Source organism: Protomyctophum parallelum (genome assembly GCF_964188405.1).
Source record: "Protomyctophum parallelum genome assembly, chromosome: 14".
NCBI lineage: Eukaryota > Metazoa > Chordata > Actinopteri > Myctophiformes > Myctophidae > Protomyctophum > Protomyctophum parallelum.
Genome location: NC_139709.1, coordinates 34861609 through 34889522, shown reverse-complemented (window position 1 = coordinate 34889522; position 27914 = coordinate 34861609). Strand labels below are relative to the sequence as shown.

The 27914-nt window shown below is 42.8% G+C and overlaps 1 protein-coding gene across 1 annotated transcript; it reads right to left on the bottom strand.

The window, feature by feature from the left end:
• Window positions 1–385: 385 nt before the first annotated feature.
• On the bottom strand, window positions 386–27914 carry klhl14 (kelch-like family member 14). Its single transcript, XM_083781480.1, has 10 exons — window positions 27851–27914; window positions 22751–22992; window positions 20871–21764; window positions 17667–17788; window positions 7392–7481; window positions 6824–6902; window positions 5586–5776; window positions 2790–2948; window positions 1321–1478; window positions 386–560 (listed from the first exon to the last, which is right to left on the bottom strand). The coding sequence occupies exons 3-10, from the start codon at window positions 21752–21754 to the stop codon at window positions 420–422; spliced, it is 1824 nt and encodes a 607-aa protein (XP_083637606.1). The 5' UTR covers window positions 21755–21764; window positions 22751–22992; window positions 27851–27914; the 3' UTR covers window positions 386–419.

The window sequence follows — 27914 nt, the reverse complement described above, 5'->3', positions numbered from 1 at the left end:
ATAGTTACAAGATACAATGGATTTGAAAGCTATTAATTCTGTTCAACACTATGCGTGCTATAGAAGAGAAGCCAAAAAACACTTACTACCAATTGAAACAAAGTCTCCATATGAAAGTGACCATCCCGCAAAAAGTTCAACACACATTTGAGTTTAAATACATGGATTACATTGATTTCGTTTCAAACCTTCAGTAGGCCAATAACGAAAGTGCTCTTGTCAAACCTGTAAAAAAATAATTTATACACGTCGCCACCCCCCCCCCCCCCTTTCCCACCCCCACCCCCTGCCTGGATGTGTGATTGGAGGGTTCGTCACAAAATCATTCACAATTGTTTCACTTTAGCGGGTGGTCACTGGTGAGCCATCCAGTCGCTGTGCCACTCCTCTGTGTCGCCGCCTGTCGTTCTGGTTAGTTGTCATTTGTTAAACGGGAGGCAGGCGGGCAGTATGACGGTGGAGCAAGCGGGGCCTGCTAACGGCTCCGCAGCCTCTCCCTCCAGCTCCGTCCACGAGCCTTTCTCTGGGCTGTAGCAGATGGTCGAAGACTTGTAGGCCCCCTAAAAAAACAATGATTTGGAGTCGTCACACTATTGTTTTGATCATTTCAGCGTACAGAATAAAATACTAATGTAACTGTACAGAGGAAACAGCCAAGTATGTCGGGCGGAAACCTTGTGATGACTAAAACTTTTCAGGAAAGAGGGGAAAAAAGCCTGTGTTCACATGGATCCAATGTAGTTATTTAAGTCACACGATCTTGTAGTTTTCATGGGTAGGCCTAAATAATTTATAAAACCCACAGACAGACTTCACCGCTTTCAACCTGGCATCCCCATCAACATATTCAAATATAGCGAATATAACAGATCTACGTATACAAGCTTGTAGAGCAGTTGTTCTCATTGCTATCATACAGCTAACTAAGGCAGGCATTCATAAAAAGATGAAATATGGAGCCACAAGGTTTCTGAGCAACAGCAACAATAGATAATAATTAGAGATATATGCCAGTCTAACCACCAATCGACACAGGGGGGGTAAGGGGTTGACACTATGGCAGGTAAATAAAATGTTGGGGCATGTGGAGTTTGCTTTCGAATTGCCCAAACTGCAAGTGCACATGAGATATATCGCTAGATAGCTATAAACACAACACGAGATATTATAGCTAGATAGCTATAAACACAACACGAGATCACAACACTGTTATCAGTATTCGGTATCGGCTAACTCAGAAATTGTGGTAACGGGGGCGGTTCGGGAACAAAATAAGTGTATCGGGGGACATCCCAAATAATTACGAGTGTGGGAACTTACCATGCTCCAGCTATAGCCGCCCACTAAAAAGATGCTGTCGTCCAGAATGGTACAGCCGGGTCCACTGCGGCCTTCCAGTATAGGCGTCTGGAGGATGTTCCACTGGTCTGCCTTAGGGTCATAGCACTCTACCAGCATCACGTCTAAGTGGGAGAACCCTGGGAGAAACGGTGGGGAGGAAGAAAAAAAGAGAAAACCGTTATTGCTATACATGTGTTTGTGTCCTTTCAATCTGCTACAACCAGAAAAAGTGCTGTTCGATCTCCACCAGATCAGGAACATTTGTTTGGAAAGAAATATGTCTACTGGTGGGGCTATAATAAGGCAAACCTTTACGCAGATCGGTGCAGTTATAGGTAAAGACGCGACTGGGCCTCTTATAGCCCTCATGAGGCTCATTTAAAAAATGTCAAGTGGCATTTCTTCCTCAGCCTGGTGGGAATGTGCGTGCACAGTTTCACCACAATCAGACGCTGCGTTCACGATTTGCCAGTTGTGAAAACTTTAGATGTAAATTGTAGCCAATCAGGATGGAATATGAAAAACCTAACATATCTGTGTTGATCACACCACTATAGAGATCATGTGGACCATTTGCGTGAAATTTGGATCAAATCTGAAGGAGTATTACAAAAATGTGTTTTAAATAAGTCAGCCTCCAGTCAAAACACAAATTGACCTGACTTAAACACAGGGTTGTAATTACCCCTCCTTCCTGGTGTGTGTGTGTGTGTGTGTGTGTGTGTGTGTGTGTGTGTGTGTGCGTGCGTGCGTGCGTGCGTGCGTGCGTGCGTGCGTCATTTGGAACGGTTAGGCACAGCTCCAAAAAAGTAACTGGCCTTCCTCGGCCTAGTGGGAATGTGCCTGCGAAATTTCATAGAAATCGCATGTTGTGTTCATGATTTGAGGCATTTTGTTCAAAACCGACTAATCCTGCAAAGTTGGAAGGCAATCTCTTAGCCATTCAGGATGGATTGTGGAAGATCAGACAGATACGTGTTGATCACATAGAGATAGTTGCGTACTGATTTGCGTGATGTATCATAATGGATATAATCTGTAGCTAGGCTTTAGTTTACATATTGGGTGACCCAAAAGCAGGCTGCCCATTCTGATTATGTGGATGTCATCCTGACTGCTATCATGATTGGTTCTGATGAGGGCAGAGGTTCGGAATTGGCATCCAGGTAGTGAGGGCTCCATTTTCTTTGCCTTTTTTACTATTTTGAAAAACATTTTTGAATAGTTCAACTAGGCAATCTACATTGCCACGACTGGCCATTTAAACTATTAAAAAATGTTTTGCAAAATAGTAAAAAAAAAAAAAAAAGGCAAAGAAGTTTAGGGATAAGGTTGGCCATCACTGTCTTTCAATGATGGCGCGGCATCGCTTTTATATTATGATTCCACAAATAATTGATCTGGACCTGTTTTTCTACACAGTACCGGAGAGAAACACTAGTCCTTACCTTTCAAATGGTTTCCCCCGATAGCATAGAGACGGTCATTCATGCCAGCTAGGGCATGAATGGCACGCTTTGTGTTCATGTCCTGTTTCCTGGCCCACACGTCCATTATGGGGTCATAGCAGTAGAGCCAGGACACATACTCCCCATTGTGTACTCCACCTGCAACAAGTACACAGTAAAATCGTCCGTGTTAATGTAACTTTTAAGAGTTTTTTTAACTGTAGGTGTAGCAAACTAATACTTCTAATTGATCAATAATACCAGGATGTCTGTCATATTAAAGAAAGGCTTTACAGGACTCTCTGACAGTTGTAAAGGTATCCTTACAGTTTCATTTATAGCGAGATATCTGCCACTTTAAAGGGGAAATGTCACTGCAGAATATTCTTGCATTTCTTGAAACGTTGCTTACCTAGAGAGTATCTTGAGCTTAACAGCCAGTAAGTACTCTGTATATGATCAGTCCAGATTTATAGCCATACATAACTTACTGTACATGCTCCACGCACTAAGCGCAGACTAAAAGACAGACTGGCAGAACACAAGTACGCGATACAAACTGGGAATATATTACTGGGAATATTACTAGGGATGCACGATTAATCGGTAGCATAATCGGAATAGGTCATATCGGCCATAAAAAAATGCCATATCGGTATCGGAACAGCCTCAAAAGAATACAGATTATTTAATGGGGTTTTTTTACCAGCTAATTCTTTTTACATGAAAAATGTAGTACCTCTAGCCTAGAACAAAAGCCAAATCAAATATGATGTAAAATCTTAAGTAATATTAAGTAAAAATAAACATTTCTTTTTCTACATTAAAATGTTGTACTCATCTCATTCAGTAGTCATTCAGTTGTGAAAACAGACACTTGGAAAAGAGTATAGGCTATTTATTGATTGATTTAATACTTTATTAATGCTCACTCCTCCTCACCTTCACATGCAACCACTGCTTAGCCACTCCCCCCTCACTGACTACTCCATGGCTCTACTCAGCACACCTGCTGTCCTGCACCAATCCTCTGCACCTGTCTTCCATCCTGCAATCAAGCACTGCCTCTACAAGAACCCAGTCTGCCCTTCATTCCACGCCAGAGCTTCACATGTCAACATGTATGTGTTTGGATTCCCATGCTGAGTTTGGCCAACCACCGACCTTCTACTACCCCACTCCTTTCCCTATTACCTTTTGTGAATAAACCTGAACAACATCTGAACAACGCCTCCTCTCTTGCTGTGCACTTGGGTCACACTTACTAAATATAACAATTAACAGGCTTTGGGCCAAGCCCCTATAGGGGCCCTATAGGCTTGTTTCCATTGTGGTCCTCTGTATAATATCAGAATCAGTCAGAATCGGCATCGGCAGATATGACCCTGAAAATAATTAAATCGACTTCAAAGAGGCTCATCACACCAATCCAAGCTCTTTAAAAAATGATTGCTACAGTATATAAATCATCCCTAAAACTGTGAGAGGTTGTGACAGATTGAAACAGTTGCTCCAGAGAGAAACCTTCTGGATTTTTTTAATGCTCTTGTCCGAGCTGATGCCATTTAAATAAAGGCCTTTTATGCCTGATATACAACAGAGTGCCTTGGACCTCCTTTCCTTTCTCCATTATTGGACCCTCGCCAACGAGCACCTGTTTACAGTTTTTATAACCACACACGGGCCACGGCAGTGCTTCTTCCTCTTTGTATTCAACATAAAAATCATTGGTTTGTAACCGCTAGAAGGTGAAGTTGTTCTTCATTTTTACAAAATGAACGGTGGAGGCACAGTACGTGTTTTGGTGTTTTAAACATTATGTTATAATTTAGCTATTGAAAAATAGCAGATCTACAAGCTCATAGCGCGCCACCGAGTGGCGCGCTACGAGCTTGTAGGTCTGCTATTTTTTTTAAATCGTGAAAATATTTATTTCAGAAAACTGGAGGATTTAGAAGAATTCTTTTAAATTTTGAGGTCAGGCCTAAATGGGTTAAAGGTTAGAGGAGCACATTTGTGACTAAAAGGTATCTGGTTCGATCCCCCGGACCGGCGGGGGAAGTGAATGGCCACCACTCCTCCCCCAGCACCGCTGAAGTGTCCTTGAGCAAGGCACTGAGCTGCTCAAGTGGCCAACAGTATAAGACTGCTGAAAAAGAGCACTGGTGGTGCTCAGCCTACCTACACTGGGTAAATGGAAGGTTTAATTTTTTAAAATGTATATTTCAATCAGTGTTGTTTTTGGCAGGACATTTTGATTTTAGTTTTAGTCATAGTATCTTGAATAGCTTCCATTTAGTTTTAGCCACATTTTAGTCACCCGGAATGTTTTAGTGTTAGTCTAGTTTCAGATTTTAGTCGACTAAATCTACAGTTGATTTAGACGACTAAAATGCATTTTGGCGGGCCTTGATGCCAGATTCGTAATGACTTTACGACGGCGTCGCAGCGCGATGCGTTGTGAGCTTGTAGATCTGCTATTTTCAGCATGCAACCAATTGTAAAATGACTTATACTGGATCTCTTGTCCACTAGTCCCTTTTAGACCAGTTTTTATTTGTTGACGAAATTGTCAGTATATTTAGTCTTAGTTTTAGTCATCATAGCTTAGTTCTCATATGGTTTCCATGTAGTTTTCGTCAGGGAAAAAAGGTAGTCGACGAACATTTTTCGTCTTAAGTTTTAGTCGGCGAAAACAACACTGATTTCAATGTTGCTTTGCAGCAGAATTCCTAAAGGCAACTCTAGACGAGCAGAGGGGGTTACACTGAGGAGTGGCAGAGGATTTGTCCTGACCTGAGATGTAAATCTTCCCATTGTGCACTGCTCCCGCATGGGCGGCCAGGGGCTGAGGCAGCGATGACACGTATTTCCACTCGTTAGTCTCCAGGTTGTAGGACTCAACGCTGGAGAGGTAGCCCGCCTCGTTCCTTCCACCAATCACAAACAGGTGCTTATCCAGGCGGCAGGCAAAGAAACTGGCTCTCCTGAGGAAGGAGGAGGAGGAGGTGTCAAAGCAGACATCATCATTACACCAACGATGACAGATTCATTGAATACTTATCAACAGATGTGTCTGTGAGATGGGAATTGTTTGCGGTGGACAGATTTGAAGTGAACTACGGATTCTATTTTGGGGGGAAATACAGTTAAAGGACCACTTCACCACTTTTCAGCCTATCTTCATATAATAGGTCCTCACTAATTGCGAACGCAGTGAGCCACTTACTATGACAGCAAGGGCTGAATGTCTGTGTGTGTGTGTGTGTGTGTCACGCTGTTACACCACCCGCCCGCCACCAGAGGGCGCAGCTGTAGCACACACACACACACACACACACACACACACACACAGGGCGCAGCTGTAGCACACACACACACACACACACACACAACCACACACACACGAGCTGCGTTCGCTTCCCGCGTTTGCGCGTCTTACTTGTAATCATGAAAGTGGGCAGTTCAGAAACCGTCCTCCAGTGACATCATCGATGGGGAATACAAGCTAATAGAAACTGCAGGCTTTCTCGTCCTGAAAAGTTGCAATGCGAAAATTGAAGCCATCGTTCTCGTTCTCACGATAATGAAAATCTACCATTTTTGTAAAAGAATCTTGTTTAAAAAAAAACTGCCTAATGATGATGTCACTGGAGGACGGTTTCTAAACTGACCACAGCTCTCCTATGAGACACAGACCGAGTAGAAAGAAATCATGCCATTTTATCATGATTATTAGTGAGGACCTATTATATGAAGATAGGTTGAAAAGTTATGAATCATTACTAGGATTATTAATTATCAATTAACTTTGTATTTAAGTTTGTATTTCAATTTGTTTATTTGTTACTTGCACATACAATGCAGTTGGTTGCAACATACTGTCAGTGAAATTCTTGTACTTGCACTAAGCCTCTTCAACAGTGTAGATTCCATTTTAAACTGGATCTGCTACTACTAGTAGATCAAATGCAGATAGTCAGAATAAGAATATGAATACAAATAGCAATACAATTATTCCATTGATAATTTACCTCTCCTGCATAGGTGGCAATTGTATCCAGCTGTTGAATCTGGGATCATAACGGCTGACAAAATTAGTGCTGTGTTTTCCTGTAAAAGAAACATAATAAGCTCAGTTTTCAATATTTTCAAAAAATATAATTCATTGTATATTAAACACTACAGTAGGCTATGTAACGTATACAATAAAATAAAATACAATTCTTTGTTCAAGGTTCTTTACTAAACAAGTATTTAGATTAGATTTTTATTTTACTTATTTATTTATCCTTTATTTAAAGGACAACTTTGTTTGTTTTAGGTTGTTATTAGAGAAAGTAAAACATGAGTGTTATTTATTTATTTTCATTTGCTGCTTTCTTTTGTTTTAGCGATTTCTGACAGGGGGGCAAGTGGCTAAATATGTGTTGTTGTTTTTTTTACAAACTTTTACGGCAATTTCTTTATTGTTACTACTAGTCCAACTAGACCCCAAGAAATGACATCTGGTGTGACTCCAGTCCATGTGACTGCGGCATATTAGAGTGTGTATTAAGTGTGAAGATGTGTTTCTGGGTAGTGTAGTATGGTATGTATTACCGTTGGGGTTCCATTGGTCCTCTCCACCCATCAGCACTAGGAAGTTCTCCACCTCAACCACACAGTGATGAGCGCTGTTGTATGGCATAACTGGAAAGAAAACAAACACAAATTATGTCACTTAGCAGCAACCTCAAGCCCATGGACAGAACTAAGGTGGTCTTTACACAAGAGCAGTATTCATAGGAAACAGCAAAATAAAGCATCGTTTGCTGGTGTCCGTTTAGACTAGAACAGCGTTTTCAGGAGGTGAAAACGCAACAAAGTGAAACCACCTCCCAGAGTGGAAATCTTTGAGAACGCTGTTTCCTATGGTCTCCATATAAACAGGCAAAACGGTGAATCCGCAAAACAATATGACATCATGGCTCACGTTGGCTCACAACACATATGTTTATTAGTTCCTACAATGAACAAGCCTCCCTCCTAACAAGTGCCGCTCATCAGCGATGGTGAATGCAAAACCATGATGTAAATGAAATGCAGGCAGGCAGCAGCGTTTATGTAGCCTAATGTATTATAAAATATATATAACCATCCCGTGGCGTGCTTTGCCTGCATTCTCTGGGCTGCCTGTCAGCCTGTCTGTCACCTCGATGCGTAGAAAGCATAGACTGTAAAGAAATATGGACAAAGCGTTCCCCGGGTCTAACATGGACGTAAAATGAAGCCTGTTATTCCTGCACTGTAAGTCGCCATCTTTCTAGATCCGTTTGGGCCCAGCTGGCCATTGGCTGGCTCCGTTTTGGCCCAGCTGGCCATTGGCTGGCCCAGACACGAGGCGGGACTTCCCCCCTTCTTCTCCGTTGGTTTTTTTTTTTACTCGAGTGGGAGGGGAATCCCGATCATAGACTGTAACGGTAGCCACGCCCCTCAGAACATGCGCGACTTTATGGTCATTTTTTTAATTAATGGGACCATAATTTTCCAAAAAGAATATTATGACATTAGAAATTAGACTTTAAACTAGTGACTGGAAGCAGAAAGTATTCATGACCATGTTTATTAAGGTAATACAGTCTAGGTGAAGTTGGGCCCAAATACATGGACTTCTATGGGGCTATGGGTTTTTCTGGGTCCAATGACAGCGCCACAACAGGCCATTATATGAACTTTCAGGAGTTTCAGGCTTCACAAAATATCTGTCTGACTGCCCCCCTGGTAGAAAGCAGGCAGCGAGCGACGGCCACAACCATGTTGTGTTCTGGAAGCGTCATTCAAAACCCTGATAGGGTTGCGTGAAGGGGGGGCTACTTGGTTCTTCTTCTTGAACGTGGGTGACTGCCTGGTCTATTTGGCAGCCTGTTACCGCCACCTAGCGACATTATAGCGTTTTCATAAAGTGTGCGTTCTCGTGTAAAGGGTCAATAAAAAATTAGTTTCTTTATTTTGTCTCCATCTACAGCACGACAGAATTTATGCTGTTTTTTATGGCATTTATTTTTCAGCCGTTTCAATTGTCTTCTAAACGGTTTGACATGGAGTTCACACTAGTACAAATACATTCAGTATACTGTATAAGCGCATATATAAAGTATATACATTGTTGTCAAATAACACGATACTAAAAATTCTATAACCTATCAGCAGCTATCTCTTTGTATCATTTCCATTCCCCACAACTATGGATGTGTACATTGTACTATGTGTGCTTGCAGCAATAGTGGTAATAGTAAATGGTGCATTTATATAGCGCCTTTATCCAAGGCGCTTTACATAGATTGTGCATTACATTCACCCATTCACACACACATTCATACACCGATGGCAGCGGAAACCATGCAAGGCACCAACCAGCACACCAGGAGCAATTTGCGGTTCAGTGTCTTGCTCAAGGACACTTCAACACTAACTCTGGGGGAGCCCGGGTTCAAACTGGCAACCTTGTGGTTACCATGCAGCCACTCTACCCTGAGGAGATATCACACATAGGTTGACATGACAGTCAACTAAGGACCCGAATGTTTCAATATTTTCTTTAATAGTCAGTGCGACAAGTATGGGATAACCGCCAGCAGAAGGTGCCAATGTCTAAATAATTCCCATTCTAATAATTCACGAAATCTGTACGTGTGTGTCTGTCTGTCCCGGGCATAACTCAGATGCCGTGCAAGCTTCCATTTATTTATCATAAAACCATGAATGCAGCATTTAAAAATGGCATGTGAGACTGGCTGAGCTTTGCGTCACGTTTTCATAGCCAATAGAATGTCGCAGTCCCTCCCCCTTTCATGACGACGCTAGAACCAGAAGTGAATTTCTCATTAATTTTCCTCATAGACTTTTCAAAAAGTATTTATTTAAAGACGATTATGCCATGGACAAAGCCAACTGGAGTTGTGACACATCATGACAATAAACACAACGTTTTTCGCTGATCAAATAATTTGTAAGAAGAAAAACAAAACAAAAAGCGTTCTATATCCTGCCATGTTTTTCTTCTTTTACAAATTATTTGATCGGCCCCAAAACATTGTGTTTACTGTCATTTGTCGTCACAACTCGAGTTGGCTTTGTCCGCGGTGTAAACGTCTTTTATATAAATACTTTTTGAAAAGTCTATGAGGAAAATGAACAGGGAATTCACTTCTGGTCCTCGGGAGGGGGCGGGGCTGCGAAGCTCTATAGTACACATAGTATGAAATCTGTGCTCATGAGTGAAGCATGAGTGAAGTATGTGTGAAGTATGAGTGAAATATGAGTGAAGTATGAGTGAAGCATGAGTGAAGCATGAGTGAAGTATGAGTGAAGTATGAGTGAAGTATGAGTGAAGTATGAGTGAAATATGAGTGAAGTATGAGTGAAGTATGAGTGAAGTATGAGTGAAGCATGAGTGAAATATGAGTGAAGCATGAGTGAAATATGAGTGAAGCATGAGTGAAGTATGAGTGAAGTATGAGTGAAGTATGAGTGAAGTATGAGTGAAGCATGAGTGAAGCATGAGTGAAGCATGAGTGAAATATGAGTGAAGTATGAGTGAAGCATGAGTGAAGCATGAGTCAAGTATGAGTGAAGTATGAGTGAAGCATGAGTGAAGCATGAGTGAAGCATGAGTGAAGTTTGAGTGAAGTATGAGTGAAATATGAGTGAAGTATGAGTGAAGTATGAGTGAAGTATGAGTGAAGTATGAGTGAAGTATGAGTGAAGCATGAGTGAAGCATGAGTGAAGCATGAGTGAAATATGAGTGAAGCATGAGTGAAGCATGAGTGAAGCATGAGTGAAGTATGAGTGAAGTATGAGTGAAGCATGAGTGAAGTATGAGTGAAGCATGAGTGAAGTATGAGTGAAGTATGAGTGAAGCATGAGTGAAGCATGAGTGAAATATGAGTGAAGTATGAGTGAAGTATGAGTGAAGCATGAGTGAAGCATGAGTGAAGCATGAGTGAAGCATGAGTGAAGTATGAGTGAAGCATGAGTGAAGTATGAGTGAAGTATGAGTGAAGCATGAGTGAAGCATGAGTGAAATATGAGTGAAGTATGAGTGAAGTATGAGTGAAGTATGAGTGAAGTATGAGTGAAGCATGAGTGAAGTATAAGTGAAGCATGAGTGAAGTATGAGTGACGTATGAGTGAAGTATGAGTGAAGCATGAGTGAAGTATGAGTGAAGCATGAGTGAAGTATGAGTGAAGTATGAGTGAAGTATGAGTGAAGTATGCTTCAGAGAACAAAAGCAGCTGCACCAAGCAAAACATGATGCGTGTGGAGCTGACAGCTGGGATAAAACCAGTACATCAAATGACAGGACTATTGCATAATAACGGGTGGGGTGTGTATTTCCGACTTGCATCGTTCCCAACTTGCATGGCCCCCCCCAAGACATTTGCATTAATTCATCAATGTCCAAAAGAATCGCGGAGGATTAGACTTTATACCTTTTCAATGCACAAGGGCATTGAAAATGTTTTTCTTTGGGTAGAATGGTGGCCAAAACTATTATTGGATTGCATGTAGACTGTGTTTACGTCTTTGTATCGTCATTATCTAGTGCAAGTGTCCGTTCGGGCGCATGGCGGTTTGGAGTGTGTGTGTGGGGCATGTTTGGCCGTGCGTGTCCGTTCAGGGCATGTCTGGGGCATGGCCATTCAGAGGGCATGCCTGTTTGGGGCATGGCCATTCAGAGGGCATGCCTGTTTGGGGCATGGCCATTCAGAGGGCATGCCTGTTTGGGGCATGGCCATTCAGAGGGCATGCCTGTTTGGGGCATGCCCATTCAGAGGGCATGCCTGTTTGGGGCATGGCCATTCAGAGGGCATGCCTGTTTGGGGCATGGCCATTCAGAGTGAGTGCCTGTTTGGGGCATGGCCATTCAGAGGGCATGCCTGTTTGGGGCATGGCCATTCAGAGGGCATGCCTGTTTGGGGCATGGCCATTCAGAGGGCATGCCTGTTTGGGGCATGGCCATTCAGAGGGCATGCCTGTTTGGGGCATGGCCATTCAGAGGGCATGCCTGTTTGGGGCATGGCCATTCAGAGGGCATGCCTGTTTGGGGCATGGCCATTCAGAGGGCATGCCTGTTTGGGGCATGGCCATTCAGAGGGCATGTCTGTATGGGGCATGGCCATTCAGAGTGAGTGCCTGTTTGGGGCATGGCGATTCAGAGGGCATGCCTGTTTGGGGCATGGCCATTCAGAGGGCGTGCCTGTTTGGGGCATGGCCATTCAGAGGGCATGCCTGTTTGGGGCCTGGCCATTCAGAGTGCGTGCCCATTCAGAACGGGCCGACTGGTTGGCTCCGAGTATTGGTGATTACAGCGACGCTTTCGGAACGCATGACTGTTCGGAACGAGGGGCAGCTTGGAAAGGTCCCATGGCTTGACCTCTCGGCAACACATCTTCCAAATTTGAAGTCAATCGGATGAACGGGTCAGACAGACAGAGAGACAGACAGACAGACAGACAGACAGGCACAGATTCCCTGGAATTTATAATGCTGTAGATCAGGGGTGCCCAAAAGGTATAGACTGCGATCTACCAGTAGATCATAAAGGCTGTGCAGGTAGACCACATGTCATGCCTGTAACACATATAATTTAAATATATATATTTTTTAAAACTATTTTTGGCATCTTCCACTTGATTTAAGGTGATTTTATTGATTGATCAAAAAGGGCAGTCAGCTTCAAGTCAGTGTCAAGAGTGTTGCGCACAAGGCCCGGGCCGGCCTAGCGTTCCGGGCACCTAGGCTGCTAATCCAGCCTGACAGCGTGTCGCGGGTTCGACTCCCGATCCCGACGACCTTTGCTGCGTGTCGCTCCCCATCTCTCGCTCCCATCCAAGTCCTGTCAGCTTACTATAAAATAATGAAAAAATATATCTTATAAAAGATAAAAGATATAAAAAATATCTTTAAAAGAAAGAGTATTGCGCACAAGCATCAGTAGTATTACAAAGTTTAAAAAAAAACTGCAAATTCCATTTCCCATTCCAAGTGTATTTATCTTATATAACACCAGCGCCGCTGTTGCAAAGCCCTGTCGGTTACATAAACTATTTTCAGCAATGGGGATAATATATTTTCTTTTGTTGGGTAGATCTTGTTGAGTCATTTTGAAAGTATACATAAATAGGAAATGTGAGCCACCTCTGCTGTAAATGGATGAGTCATCATAGCTAATCTTAACATGATAGGCCCTATATGAGCAAAGTCTGCACATTGATGTATGTCACACAGCTCAATGTGAGTTAGCATGGGATAGCAGCCAGCAGAAGGTGCCAATATCTAAACTTAGGGCCCCTTGCAGAGGAGTTTCCCCTTGTGTATGTTTTCTTTGTGTGTGTGTGTGTGTGTGTGTGTGTGTGTGTGTGTGTGTGTGTGTGTGTGTGTGTGTGTGTGTGTGTGTGGTTCCCATCCTCTATCTTCCATTGTCTCCTGCTTAAAGTGACCCCATTGAGACGTAGAGAAATGGTCTTAGGTGACAGTCATAATGAACACGATCGTGTTCACTCAATAAATCTCGGAGCCCGGCGCCTTTTGAGCACAAATCAGTGGAATGTTAAAGCCCACCTGTCTGTCTCCATCAGTCATTTCCACTGTCACCTCCCCGCCGCCTGATGGATCACAGTTGCTGTAAAATTAGACAGCCTTGAATCTCATTTCTTTCCAATTGGCCTCTCCCTGCAATCTCACTCCGGGGCTAGGCTGACATGTGGAGGTCTCCTCTACAGGAAGGGGTGAGCCCCACACACACACAGGTACTGGTACCGCGTACACTACACAACATAGTTTTATCTTGAACGAGGGGATTAGGTTGCCTGCCTTCAGTGCACCTCAAAGGCAGAGCGCCACGTGACTTGCAGTTTTTCCCTTACATGCTTATTTACATTATCATTCAGTCAGCAGTATATTATAGCACATGGATGGATGGCTTTTTATTTGATGTCTCCTGACACGCACTCATACTAAACACCATCTGATACAGACATGGGTGGGGGACGGGGGGACGGGACGGATTGCTAGTTTATAATACTGAGTATCTTGCACTATATACTGTGGGAGGATTTGGGCAATTGTCCCTGCATCCACAGGTGTCCGGGACGGGATACAGGTGAACAGTAGGCTAAGTGGTACCATCTAGCTTCGACTAAATAGTAAAAGGAGGTTGATAGAATCTACTAGGCGATGCGCAGTGGAATGAAATGACATAAAATTTAGTCACTCTCGTTTGAGTACATGATACTGATATTACCACTGATAATGGTGACGGCAAGAAAAGTGAGATGAATTTTAGAATTTTGTAGATTCATCTTGTAGCTTGTAGATCTGCTATTTGTTTTTAATCGTCAAAATGTGGCGCAAATCTTTGAATTATCTTCTTTCAGAGCGAGTCTTTTCAGAGCGAATCTTCTGGGGGGGGGGGTCCCTAGAACAACATATTTTCAGATGGTGGTCGGCGGCAGATTACATATTTTTTTGGGGGTCCTTGGCATGAAAATGTTTGAGAACGACAATTTCAGAAAAACTGTCAGGATTTAGAAGACATTTGTAGAATCGTTCCCCCACAGGTCAAAATGGGTTATAACCTCACTACTACTAAGTTCTGTGGGTGGTGTGGGGGAGCGGCGGGGGGGGGTATTATACTATAGGAGGAGGACATAACAATCATGGCCCCATGTATGAGATGGACGCCATCACTCCATTCTACAGTGAGCTCACGGGCTCACTAGAGGGAGTCAGAAACCTCTGCATCGAGGCACGGCCGGGGCGCTTGAATGCCTCCACAGCTAATGCACCACTGCTGCTCCAGCGCTGACGTTTCCTCCTCAACACCATTAGCATTTCACCCCACTGCGCAGCATTTCTTTTGTTCTAGACCACAGCTTTACTGTATAGATGAGGTCCATTTTAAATTGTTAAAAGTCGAGCTCGGTTTTGAGTGCTCTGGGGAGGAGAGAGAGCTAAGCATGATTTATTTTAGACTTGGCTTGCATGCGTGCTGTGTCACACACTGAAAATTTGCAAGCTCTCGGCGCGTTTGCAGCACGACACGCTGTGAGCTTGTAGATCGTATATTTTCATTGCGCAACACCGACGCGGAACTAAGTGTAAATCACCCCTTTTAGTGGAGCACTGTGGCTGAGCCCCCCTGTCTGTCTTTTGTCTTCCGTTGCGTCATGCAGCCATGGGTATACACTAGATGGCAAACGGTGCACTGGAATCGGCAGGGCAGCAGATATCTGACGTGACAAGAGGGATCAGATTCTTCCTAAATTGTGTTGATGAATGTCTTAATCAAAGGCTGTCCCTCTCAGGTTTCGCCTCATTGAAAAGTTATGATTGAATGTTAATAATCTTCTATTCCACATCCATTGTGTGGAAGCTACATCAGACGGTCACTGATGTGTTAACCCATTCTGAACGGGAACCCCCTTTTGGTGTTTTAAGCATTATGTTATGCTTTAGCTGTTGAATAATAGCAGATCTACAAGCTCTCTACAAGAACTTGTAGGCGTGCTATTTTTTTTAAATCGTGAAAATGTGGCGCAAATCTTTGAATATATATTCTTTCAGAGTGTACGTTTTTAACTCAAATCTTTGCTTCTGAGGGGTTCCTGGAATAACATATTTTCAGATGGGGGTCGGCAGCCAATTACATATACATTTTGGGGTCCTTGACATGAAATATTGAGCTCCACTGATACAGAAACCTACTGTAGATGTTTCAGAAAACTGTCAGGATTTAGAAGACAGGCCTAAATGGGTTAAGGGGATGATTTTGCAGTTTTGTCCTTCCACTCGGACACGGACCATTTGAGTGTTAACTTTTTAGTTTTTGAGTGATGGAAATCCCTACTGACCTTTTGCTTGTTGCAGTTTATACCCGTAGAGTGTGAGCGTAATGAGAAAGTGACAATATAAATACCAGCGGGCTCCGGGCTGTGTTATGTGTGCACGGCATACTGTAGCCTGACAAATTTGGCCAAGGTAAAGAATCAGCCCAGTGCCAAGGAACTAATGATTCCAGCACAGAAATAAACCCTGCCCTGTATTGTCTATGACAAGTATGTATATAGATCACCAGAGCTGAAGAAACCATTAATATCCTCCTAATACACTAATACACTTATACACTAACATAAAGCCAATGCCAGAAACAACCGTTGGAACCAAATGGGAACATAAAGAGCACAGGGTCACGCCTGACAGCCATTTGGACCTATGCCTAATAGGTACGAATGGTATAAGACATTATTGAGATGTGGCTCTGACCAAAACAAAGGACAACAACTCAATATGACCACCGACAATGATGCAATAAGGACAAATATGGCTTCCCGTCAGCTCTCGTTTGACCTTTTGCAACATGGCAAGAATATAGGTGGTGGTGTGCTTCAAAAGGTCAGAGAAGACAAGGGGAGACAAGTGTCTCGAAGCATGTGCTATAAAGAAAAATAAGATTCTTCTTTGTGAAATCACAGGAAGGTTCATATCATCTGATGTTTTCTTCATGGACAGCAAATTATTTTCAGAATCATTAGAAGACATTTCAGTGGAACCTTATGACACTCTGCCTTCAACATCACGTCTTGAAAACAATATCACAGGCTGATATTCTACTACAGTAAATTAAAAGAAATCACACCCATGTGAAGTGATCATCTCATTCTGGCCAAACACAATTTGCGTCCTCACTTTTGTCTTCAATGTTTGTGTCTACACACTTTTGTCTTCAATGTTTGTGTCTACACAGTGTTTGTGTTTACACAAACACTCAAAGCTGGACATAGGAGGGGCCAGCGCCCCTCAAAAACACCTCCACTGCGTAATATGCCACCATGTGTGGAATTTCATGAAATTGTGTCAGAGTGACTTCTATATTGTACCTCTAGCTGTGTACGTGTATATGATGTGAATCATGGTTTTGCTGAATTAATCCAATGACATAAACTGTGTCTGATAAGACCAAAATCAACCCCAAATGCCCCTTATGTACATTAATTAGCATATAGAGCGCCGAAGTCCTGACGTCACTCGCTCATCCCCTGGTTCACAGAAGTAATTTCTCTATGGAGAATACCATGGGGTCATCTTAAAGTCATTTCACATAAGCATTGTGGTCCAAAAATAAACAAGCTGTCTCTGCGTTATTGTCAGGGAGGTGTCTCTGTATCGTTTGCGACAGTCAGTAACTCATATTTTATGATACAGTCAGTTTCAAGTGAAAATGTAACTAATTCAGTAGCAGTAACAACAGCGCTTTCTCTCAGTCAGTTGATTCTTCGTATCCATATGAGTGAAACGGCCCGGGATGACATGTTTATTTTTCAAACACAGTTCTTATATGAGGCGATCTAAAATACCCCTATGGGGATTACAATGCAAATAAAAAGTACATGAACCCGTGGATTAGCGCCCTCTACCAATATTGATGTCAGACTTTGGTGCTCTATAGGCTACTGGTCAGTTGTGGTGTAGACGGTCAAACTGCCTCCAGTAAAGGCCATTGAGGTAGCATCCAATATCTGCCACAATAGATCATTAGATTTCAAATAAATCTCACCGTGCATCTTGCCAGGATATTTCAGCAAAAACAAGGGAACCCAGGCATGAAACTCCACCGTGGTGTGGAGTCACGCTCTGATTAAAAACTTATATTAAAAGTGATAGTGATACATCATTACCTCAAGGATTTAGGGAACTCCTTCCCTCATTTTCCGTGGAAATTAACCTGTGTTAAAGCCAGCCATAGGAACAACCATTTCTCATCATAAAGGAAGTGCATGCATGGAAGACGCCTCAGGTGAAAAAGAACAAAAAGTAGAGCTTTTCTACTTACTTGTAAGAATCTTCCATGTCTTTTTGTCGTCGTCATAGTACTGGACCAGATTACTGGGGAGGCGATCAGGTCCAGGAGGCAAACCACCTGCCAGTAATAACAGTCTCTTGTTGGAACGAATTCTGTAATGTCAAAAAAAGGGGGGGGGGAGGTAAAGTGTTGGTCTGTGTCACACAAAACAAAGTCAAATCTGGTTTCAACTCTGCAAGTGTACTACTTTTGACCTGATTTTACACTCTAATTGTCATTAATTTACCCTGCATTCCACTGTTTTTAGATGCAACGAATGGATGCTCAACAGTGTATTTGAAAGCCTAGCACACTTTCAATGAATGAATGCAATGAAGGAAGGCGTAATGAACACATAAATGAATGAATTCACTTTGAACACCAACCTTGTTTTTTATCAAGGGCTACTAGCATAGGAAATCTATTGATTGATTGATCAAATTCATCACATTCAACTGAAAATGCTTAACAGCCCACTTCCCATTTCGATTGCTTCTGGAATGGTTATTATACTCGACAGATACCTTTTCAATTATTAAGTTATCTGTATTCTGCAGGATGCTAAGCTGCAGGGCTACAACCATAGATTGTAAACTTCAAATTAGGAAGTTTTTTTACGACACATTAACCACATAGAACCCTACCGCCCCTAAAATTTACAATAAACAGCAGATCTACAAGCCCACAATGCATCACGTTGCAACGCATTGTCATTGTGAGCTTGTAGATCAGGTATTTTCGGCAAAAGAGATTTGTTGCAGAGTGGAAAAAAGGAGTGGAACAAATATAGGCCACTGGAGGACCATGGTCAACTTAAATATAGGGTTTAAGTGATTAATGACCATTATCTGGTTCATAACCAATTTCAACTCAAATCTGAATGGCTACTAATTCATCACAATATGCAGCTAAAGATTAGGCAGATTTGGCCTTTATTATTATCATGCGCTATATCACCATTTCTTTTTCTTTTTCTGTTTTAACTTTTTTTTTTCTTTTTTTCTTTTTAATGCTTGGCTAAATAGCACCCCTCGGTGCATCCTCTGCAACTATAGGCCCACTCAGAAGCGTTTTGGGGTTATTCATATGCAAATGAGCCCCTGGACATAGATAATACTGATTAATTGAGAGGAGAGAAACAGTGGCATGTGAAACCAATGAGGATTCTTGATTCCTTTCTCATTTGGATTCACAATATAATGTGGAAAATAGATATGTTATTCGGATGACGCAAATGAACACATGAAAAGTGAGCCTGGTTGGTTGTCTTTCCAGACACTTCATTTCAGTTTATGAATTGATACCATACTATCTATGTATTCACTGTTAACTTTTTTGCACTCATACGATGTCCCGACCAATATTTACAATAAAAATCTCAATTTCAACCTTGATGTGATTGATGGCATTTCAGGCTTCACAATTTACCAGAGCCACCCCTGTGTACCATACCTGACAGCTGCAGCAGCGTCAATCAGTCATCCTGCTGAAGTGACAACACCTGTCTACTTATCAGATCTAAAAAGAGCTGATCATGACAAACACAGAGGGGGGCCCAATGCCGCCAGGATCATATTTGTGTGTGTGTGTGTGGGGGGGGGGGGGGGGTGACACACGTGAGGCGCTGCACTTAATTGCATGGCCCGCACTCAGTTGGCTATGCTAAATGTCCCTTTGTGTAGCACCAATAACTGCAGTAACATTTCATTTAATTGCATGCCAATCCATGCGGTAATTACCACGTAACTATCGTGTTGAAAGGTAACGACTTGATTTACAGCATTTAAAACCGTTTCTATGAACACTATCGCAGATTAATTGTTGAAAGTTTATATGCTTATTTCTATTGCAAGTCTTCACCAAATAATACATCACTGTGGCACATGTGATAGAATCTAAAAGTTGTAAAGTATGCTAATTAGATGTGATAACCTTTTGGTTTAGCAGTTTCTGCTAAACCAAACGATCGTCTTATCAAGACCATGCAATGGAATGGAGCCAGTATGGACATTTCCTACATATTGACGTTTGTTGTCAGCCATTGTCCGTTGGACAACGCCATTGGTAGTCGGACAACGCGTTGGTCGCGTTGTCCGACTACTAACTCTAACCCTAACCTCAGTGTTAACCGGCCACGTAAGTAAACATAAAGCAAAGTTGTTGTAGAGCACAGTTTCACTATGTTTTCGCATCGACGGCTGTCATTTCACCTCTGTGTTTCCTAGTCGCCTTACTCACGGTCGCGGCAGGTAGTATGTAGGAAATGTCCATATTGCCCCATTGCATGGTCTGATAAAGAACATAAACTGCTACCAAAAACAATCAATAGCGTAGTTCAAACCCCTTGGCTCCTCCTGGTATACTGTCTCTGTTGGTACACAGCTAAATTGAACTGTGAACAGCTTCACAGCCGTCTGGGCCGAGCCTCACAACCCTCTTTGGCTGACCCTCTATACTCATCATGGATTGCACTGGCACTATCGCCAATAGCTGGAATAAGTGGGTGATTTGTTGATGTAAGAGAGTGGGCAGGCGATAAGCAGGATACATCCAGTACTATTTTACCCTCACATGGTCTGTTTTGAGGTTCCCAACCACTGGTACTAGTACCACTGGTGGTACTTGAGCCCCCCTCTGGTGGTACACAGAAGAGTGAGTTGTCGCAAAAAAGGAGGAAAAAAGACAAAAGTGGAATGAAATATTTATATTTACTACATGTAGTTCTTCTGACCAAGCAATTGGTTGAAATAGGCCATCCAGCCGCGCTGAAATTAGCATGACAGCACACCTAGCCGTTAATAGAATGTTTGAGGACGGATTAATCACATTAGAAATATCAGCAGCTGTGCTGATTAGTTATTAGACAGGGTTTCGTCAGAGCAGCGGCATTATTGGCTTATAGGAATGGAACAAAAAGGGCAGGTATATATGCTCCTGCATTTTAACATTATATTATGGTGCCAAATATATTCTGAGGTGGTACTTATAAAACACAGTATAAAAAGGTTGGGAACCAACAATGTGTCAATGGAATCCAGGCTGCTGTGCATGTCAGTGTCGGGGCCGGGGGGCCGTGGGGTCATGCAGTATGCATGCATGTTTTTTTTTCTGTCTGTCTGTCTGTCTGTCTGTCTGTCTGTCTGTGTGTCGGTCAGGGGCTTTCTCTCTCTCTGCGTGCTGCTGGACTGGACTCACCTGCTGGCCAGAGTCTGCCTGCAGTGCTGCCGGAAGGGCATCAGGTGGTAGTTCATGGCGTCCATCAGCAGCTTCTGGCACACGGGGTCAGTCCTCATGAAGTCGACGGACTGCACCCTCTCCACCAGCTCCGGGGCGGGGATGAGGGCGAAGCGCAGCCGCTTCATGAGGTCCGGCGCGCGGTGCATGCGCGTCTCCCGGTCGTGCTCCAGCCACAGCACAGACATCTGGAAGAGGGCCAGCTCCGACTCCACGGGCGGCGGCAGCGCGTCCAGCATGGCGCACATCTCCTCGAAGTTGAGCAGCAGCACGTCCTCCACCAGGTACTTGTTGGCCAGCTTCTTGGTCTCGTCCAGGCCGTGGAGGGCGGCGATCTTGCAGATCTGCTTGTAGTTCTGCACGGAGATCTGGTCGTTGAGGAACTGCACGCTGAGCTTGGTGATCTGGGGCACGCTGAGGATCTTGCTGACCGAGAGCACCTCCTCCACCGTGTCCAGGGAGAGAGTCACGTTGGCGGTGTACAGGTACTCCAGCACGAGCCGCAGTCCGATGGACGAGCAGCCCTGGAGCACCAGGTTGCTGATGGGCCGAGAGCTGGCGGTGGTCACCATCTTGTCGTCCGGGGAAGACGAGGGGGTTCCGCTGCTGGCCCGGTCTCCTTTGCTCCCCTCGTTGTTGTTGATGACATGGTGAGAGGAGAAGAGGGACCTGAAGTACTGGGAGCAGGACGCCAGCACCGCTTTGTGACAGTGGAACTGCTGTCCCTGGGCGGTGAGAGTCACATCGCAGAAAAGCTGTTTCCTCCATAGGAGATTGAGCCCATGCAGCAGGGTGTCACTGTGTGTCGGGTCAAAGGTGGATGTTCTATCACCCGATCTGGACATGACTTCCTGACTGTGAACAAATAAACATGCATGCCAGCCATTCACATCAATTCATTTATTTGTACACAAAATGTTAATGAATAGTAGCCTGTTATAGTCTAGATTTGATCACTAGTAGATCACTAATTTGGACGGGACTTCTCAAACAAGTTGCCGTTCTAGCCTACAGCAATATTGAATATGTCGCCCATCCATCCAAATGAATGGAGTAACCATCGTGCCATAATATGCCAGCCGGCGTGATTCTACATCCCACACAGTCCGTTTAAACTTTGAGCTCTGGTCGTAAAGCAACAAACAAAAACGTGGCGGTTCCAGCAGTGTGCCACTCTTATTCATGTTTTCTAAGACAAGATCGTTTTATAAAATCGAGTCTGCGGGTTTGAAGCGCGCTGTCAAAACAAACTATAGCATGCGATGATACGAGAAAGATGCTGCAGCAGGCAGGCAGGCAGGCAGGCAGGCAGGCAAGGCAGGCATGGGCTTCTTTTCTCTCTCCGGTCTCTCCGTGAAGTTGTTGGATATGGGGAGAAAAGACAACCCCTACGGTGCAACGGATAATATGCAGCATTCAGCCAACACTTATCGTTCGCTTTATCTGCTGCACCCCCACACAACGAGGACATTACACATGCCACAGATTTACGCACGGAAGTCATACAAAAGCAATTAGTTTGTCTCTCTCAGCCCGTCATCATCATCACATCACATGCAGTGCGGCTGCGATCTGTTTTTAGCCTACCTGAGTTTAGGCACAACGTGAGTATACATCGGCGATTATCCATTACATGCATCTTTCGATCAATGTGAACGTGTAGCCTGCTATTCACGTGTGATGCCTTCTTTTAGACACAGTCAAATATATCTATTTCGGTGCGTAAATGTTTGCAAACTTGACACGAAGCGTCCCTGTAAACGTTGTCGCTACATTCCCTATAAAGCGCCTGTCACAACTAAATGATGAGAGTAGCTTGCCTGAGAACGAGCCAAACTTACCTGACTTCAGTTTCTTGACAAAAGAGAAAAGTGTCCCCAATATTGTGACTTGAATTTCCTTTGTTCTCCTTTTCTTTTTTAAAGAAATGTCCTTTTCCTTTAAAGTCTATGGCCGTTGCCTCAGAATAATCATTGGCTCCAACTCATAAAGTCACTATTTTCACGTTATTTGTTGACGTTGATCATTTGTTCTTCTGAATTAACAAGAAGTGTGGTGAGTGTGTGAGAGGGAGCTGTGCTTTCTGCAAGAGAAGAAGAAGAAGAAATATACGTGTGACAAATTATGCTACCAAGAAACAACACATCATTATCCTTGGGCCTGGGGCTCAGTGAGTCGTAACGAGAGTAATAGGAAATCCACGGTTGGGGAGAGAAACGGTCGTGCATGGCCGGTGGAGAGAGACCATGCAGGGGTATGGATGCTGGAGAGACTCGCAAAATTATGGCTCAAGGCTATTGTAAAAACTGTCGAGCGTAAATGACTGCGATTTCAAACATCTATGGAAGAAAGAAAAGAGAAAGGGGGGAGAAAAACCCGAGTCTTTCCCTCGCTGTTATAGAGAGAACCGTCAAGTTTTAGTGCGCATTGCTAATTAGTCAATTTCTCTCCGCCTTCACAGCCCGACGACTTTGCTGCTGAGCTGAAACTGCTAATTTCTGGGACCAGCCTTTTTTTGGCTGTGAACTGGATGGATGAATGGCTTGTCTCGCACAAATGACAAAAAGCCCCTGCCTTAATCTCCATCGCCAAAATAACCCCTCATCTCATTCTGCTCCTGCTAGTCCTTCAAAAGAAGGTGCTCTATATAAACTTTACTTTTTCATCTACATGAATATTATGGAATGTGTGTGATTATGCACAGGCCCACATAATCTTTATTAACTTAAGGTTCATTAATGAAATAATGAACCTATGTTCCCCCACTTCTTCATGGCACAAAGTGAAAAGAACTTGGCAGCAACCATAACAAGACAGTTAACACAATCACTAAAAGTGATGCACAAAGTTCTACTTAATGTAGCCTACTATAACATATACGAGAGTTAGTCATTTAGTCATTCATTACCAAATGACATATTCATTTGCTCTAGGGTCTTGTCAGAGCAGTTCATTGTTAGACAGTAGCCTATAGGTCTATCTGCAGGCCTGAAAACACAATATGAGAATGGCTACATACTAGGGTTTAGTTTGAAGCCTGTAGTTAATGTATTTGAATGGCCAGGTTTGCGTATACATTAATCAATTATTAGTACAGTACATAATCAGATTTCATATATCTTTTGACTATATGTGATATATGCAAGTCTACACCAAGTTCTTCTAACTCCTTGGTATCTGTCAATTCAATTGAGTTAAACTTACATTGAACACCAGTGAACTATCATATTGACCTTTACTCAGAAAATCTAGTTGATTGGATCATTGCATAGCAGCAGTAGTGACTTATACCTATCCTTTTTTTAACACAATGTATCGCCTACTCAGTATATTTTCTGATGTCAGTAAGTAAACCCTATAATTAGTTGATTCCAAAGGGCTTCACCCTAAATTATATTCACCAAAAGTAGATGATCTACATGCTCACGTAGATTTTATTCTTTTTGCCAAATGTTAGCCCTGAGAATAGTGATGTTACATCAAGCACCTTATCATGAGCTAACTATAGCATCAACTTCGTAGCTGCTACATCCAAACCATATTGTTTTAGGTTTCTTGATGTTAATAAACGATGGAGCTTGCACAAAAACCCATCACCCATCCAAGTTGATTCTGAATTTACGCTGACATACTTAAGTAGGCCTACACATAAAGTGGAACCAATAGCCTACATTATTTGAGCCCTGAATGTATATATACGGTATATATATATGATTATGTACACACACGTGTGTGTGTGTGTGTGTGTGTGTGTGTGTGTGTGTGTGTATATATATATCCCCTACAGGTTAACAGACTAGACACCCACCCAAACGAAACAAAGTGACATTCATGCAAATCCAATCAAAATCTGCTTTAAAAAAATGACTTATTAGGATGGAGTGAACTGTCAATTAAATAAAGAGCTCAATTGGAGCAAAAACCTACATACAGGGGCTCCCCTGGGACCAGAAATGACAGATACCTCACAAGTTATAAAGTGACAGATAGGGATAAATGGGTTTGTTCATGTACTATGAAATAGAGCAAACATGCTACCATCATGTAAGAGCAGGCCATACACATATAACATCTATAAAATTATAACATCAGAGTTTTTTTGTGATGGCTTAATGTTTGACACCCCACCTCCCCCCCTCCTGTGTCTCCCCCCCACTTACAGTTGTAATTTATTCAGCATTAATAGAATTATATGAATTAAATCGACACTCAACATTTCAAATAATGATTGTCACTGAGTGCAAAATACAACAACAGTGTTGACTGGCAAACCTGAGCACATGCACACAATATTGCATACCCATTTCAATAGAGGACCAATTCCCCCCATGCAGGAGTATTACAGCACCTTACTATATTTCAGTTTGGAGTCATGTACTGTTATCTTTGCCAGCACTCAATTAGTACGACATTACCCAAGTCTCGAGTGAGCTATTCTAGCGCAATGAAATGACCATTTCTAACTCTTTCAGCTCTTTGTAGCTACTCAGTCTCCTGAGGCCACTGGTCTTCAGATCGCAGGGCATTTATGGTGGTAGGTTGTTGCAGTGTGGAGAAGGAGGAGGAGCGGGGAGGGGAGGTCATCAGATAAGAAGAATTTCTAGACTAATTAAACCCGTTGAGACAAAGAATCACAGTACAGTGATTTACAACTCTCTGTACCAGTTAAACCGGCTCATATTTATCAGTTATATATCACACCGATACAATGTCTACTTTTATCGGGAGATTAAGGTGTTTCAAGTTATTGTGTTAAAATATGGCATATCTGTAACAATGAAGCATTCATGTGTTTTGGCTGTAACATGATTTCTCAAAACAACTGCTAGTGATAGAGTTATACAATGATACCAATGATTAATTATTTAACCACACGCACCCTAGCATTCCTGTGATGGGTACAATAGGTGAACATTTGGCCAAAAAGGAAAATAGCCAAACATTCTGCATGGGATGGCAACTCGTTGGGGAAAATCAGACCTGTCTGAAGTGAGTGGTGCAACAGCGCCCCCTGTTGGTACCCTAAACATAGGGACATAGAGACATAGGGACATGGCTGTTCTTTGGAGTGGTTGCACCACTCAAAAAGTAAAGTATAGAACCCTAGGGACCCGGTCAACAAAAAGTGTGTTATACAATGATCGCTAATAAGCTCTTTAAGCCCCTATAACAATGCACACCTTCAATTAGTATGTAACATCATTGCTTATACATAACCACATGATTTCTCATTGTTCAAATTGTAATACAATTACACCAGAGTGACTGGCATATTAAAAAAAAAGAACAGTACAAAAAGCAACTGTTGAGATGATTGCTACCTTGAATAGAAAACAATTACAGAATGCTCATTAGTCAACGCAATGAAACAAAAACAAGGAGAAGCTCCAAAGTTGTGCATAGCAAAGTCTACCAGGCATAATTCCTTGTGCTGGCTGCTGCAGAGGGTATGCTAAGATAGAAAGTATTATTTTCCTAAATGGAAGGTGTCAGATGGTCACGGAAATGTGATCGGCTGTTCAAGATCACTGCTTCCCATCTGCAATTTGTGACGTGTGAAAGATTCAGCCCAAATGTGCTCACCAAGCGGAAATCCTCAGCACTTTCTCTTATCGTGGAAAAGCAAGATAACCAGCTGTTTACAGATCAGAGAACATATCATATTAATATCATGGAGAGAGTGATATCATCTTGTTTGTAAAAAATATTTTTGTTAACTAAGTGTGGTGTGGTATGGCAAGCTTTAGAGTGAGAGTTCTAATTTATCGCTTTATGGGAGTATTCTGCAGGTTAAAGATTGTTTTTGGTTTTTTTCTCCCCATCCGCTTTTTTTTAAAAGACCTGCAGGAAATAGTAGGATATCAAAATGTTGTAGGAGATCACAAACATACGGTGTGAGAGAGTCATTGTTTTAGGCACATTGCAGGTTACAGTAAATGATGTACTGTGCTGCATGATCTCAAACCTTTTCAACTGCCCTGTTTGAATAAGAGGACATCCCAAATGTAATTTGAAATTACTCCCCATCCCAGTCTACTGTACAGTGTGTCTAAACTGAAGCAGCTTCCCTTTGATTTAACGACTGGTTGCCCTTATTGTATCTGATTACAGGAGAGTTAACAATTATCTGTTAGAAATTATGTTATGTAATGCGATATGATTCCTTTGGATGCATAAGGGGCAGAAACTGTATTTTGGTGACACAAAAAACTCGTATTAGGAGTTCCCGCTTCATAGCCCAGACGATTGTTATACTTTAACTGTCCCTGGCAATTCCTTTACCAGTTTATCATCCTCTGAGGACAGTTTTATCACCACAGGAACTAAGACGTTATAGGCATAGGATTAATTTATATAGGTGGGGAGAAATAATAAAATAAGTTCCAGTTAAAGTGCCAAGTAAAGGTGCAACTTCCGTTGTGAAATATATAAACAGACATGATCAATATCACTAACCAATTTTACCATTTTTTTATGTCAAACGGTCTCACAGGGGTGCTATAAGAATGTGCTTGTCATTTTCAGTTCAAAGTTAGTCATAAGATGATTCATTAAAAACGTCTACTGTGTATTAAATCGAAGGCTCTTATTTGCCATTCAGGGAGTATGGGGAGGCCTGCTGTTTGAAAGCCCCAGATCCTCACACATGGCACAGGCAGCTACCACAGACACGGCTCACAGACTCAGCCAGCAGCCGGGAGGTGAACAGAGACGAACAGGCGGTGTCCCCTCCAGAGTGAGCACAGGAGTGTGTGTGTGTGTGTGTGTGTGTGTGTGTGTGTGTGTGTGTGTGTGTTTGTGTGTGTGTGTGTGTGTGTGTGTGTGTGTGTGTGTGTGTGTGTGTGTGTGTGTGTGTGTGTGTGTGTGTGACATTCTCAAATGACAAAGGATAGTGGTATAGGTGGAAGGGGGACATGCAGGGAGGTTGTGCAGAGGCTCACCTGAGGGAGTGGTGCACGGCTGCTGGGACCAGGGGTGTGGTGAAAAGACCCAAGGTGTATAAGA

Bases quoted from the DNA above. Each gene is read 5' to 3' on its own strand.
- klhl14 (XM_083781480.1), bottom strand. From the start codon at position 21,754: ATGTCCAGATCGGGTGATAGAACATCCACCTTTGACCCGACACACAGT. The intron at 17,789-20,870 runs GTGAGTCCAGTC...TTGACATTACAG, and splicing joins AGGCAGACTCTGGCCAGCAG to AATTCGTTCCAACAAGAGAC. The intron at 5,777-6,823 runs GTAAATTATCAA...CTCCTTCCTCAG, and splicing joins TTGCCACCTATGCAGGAGAG to GAGAGCCAGTTTCTTTGCCT.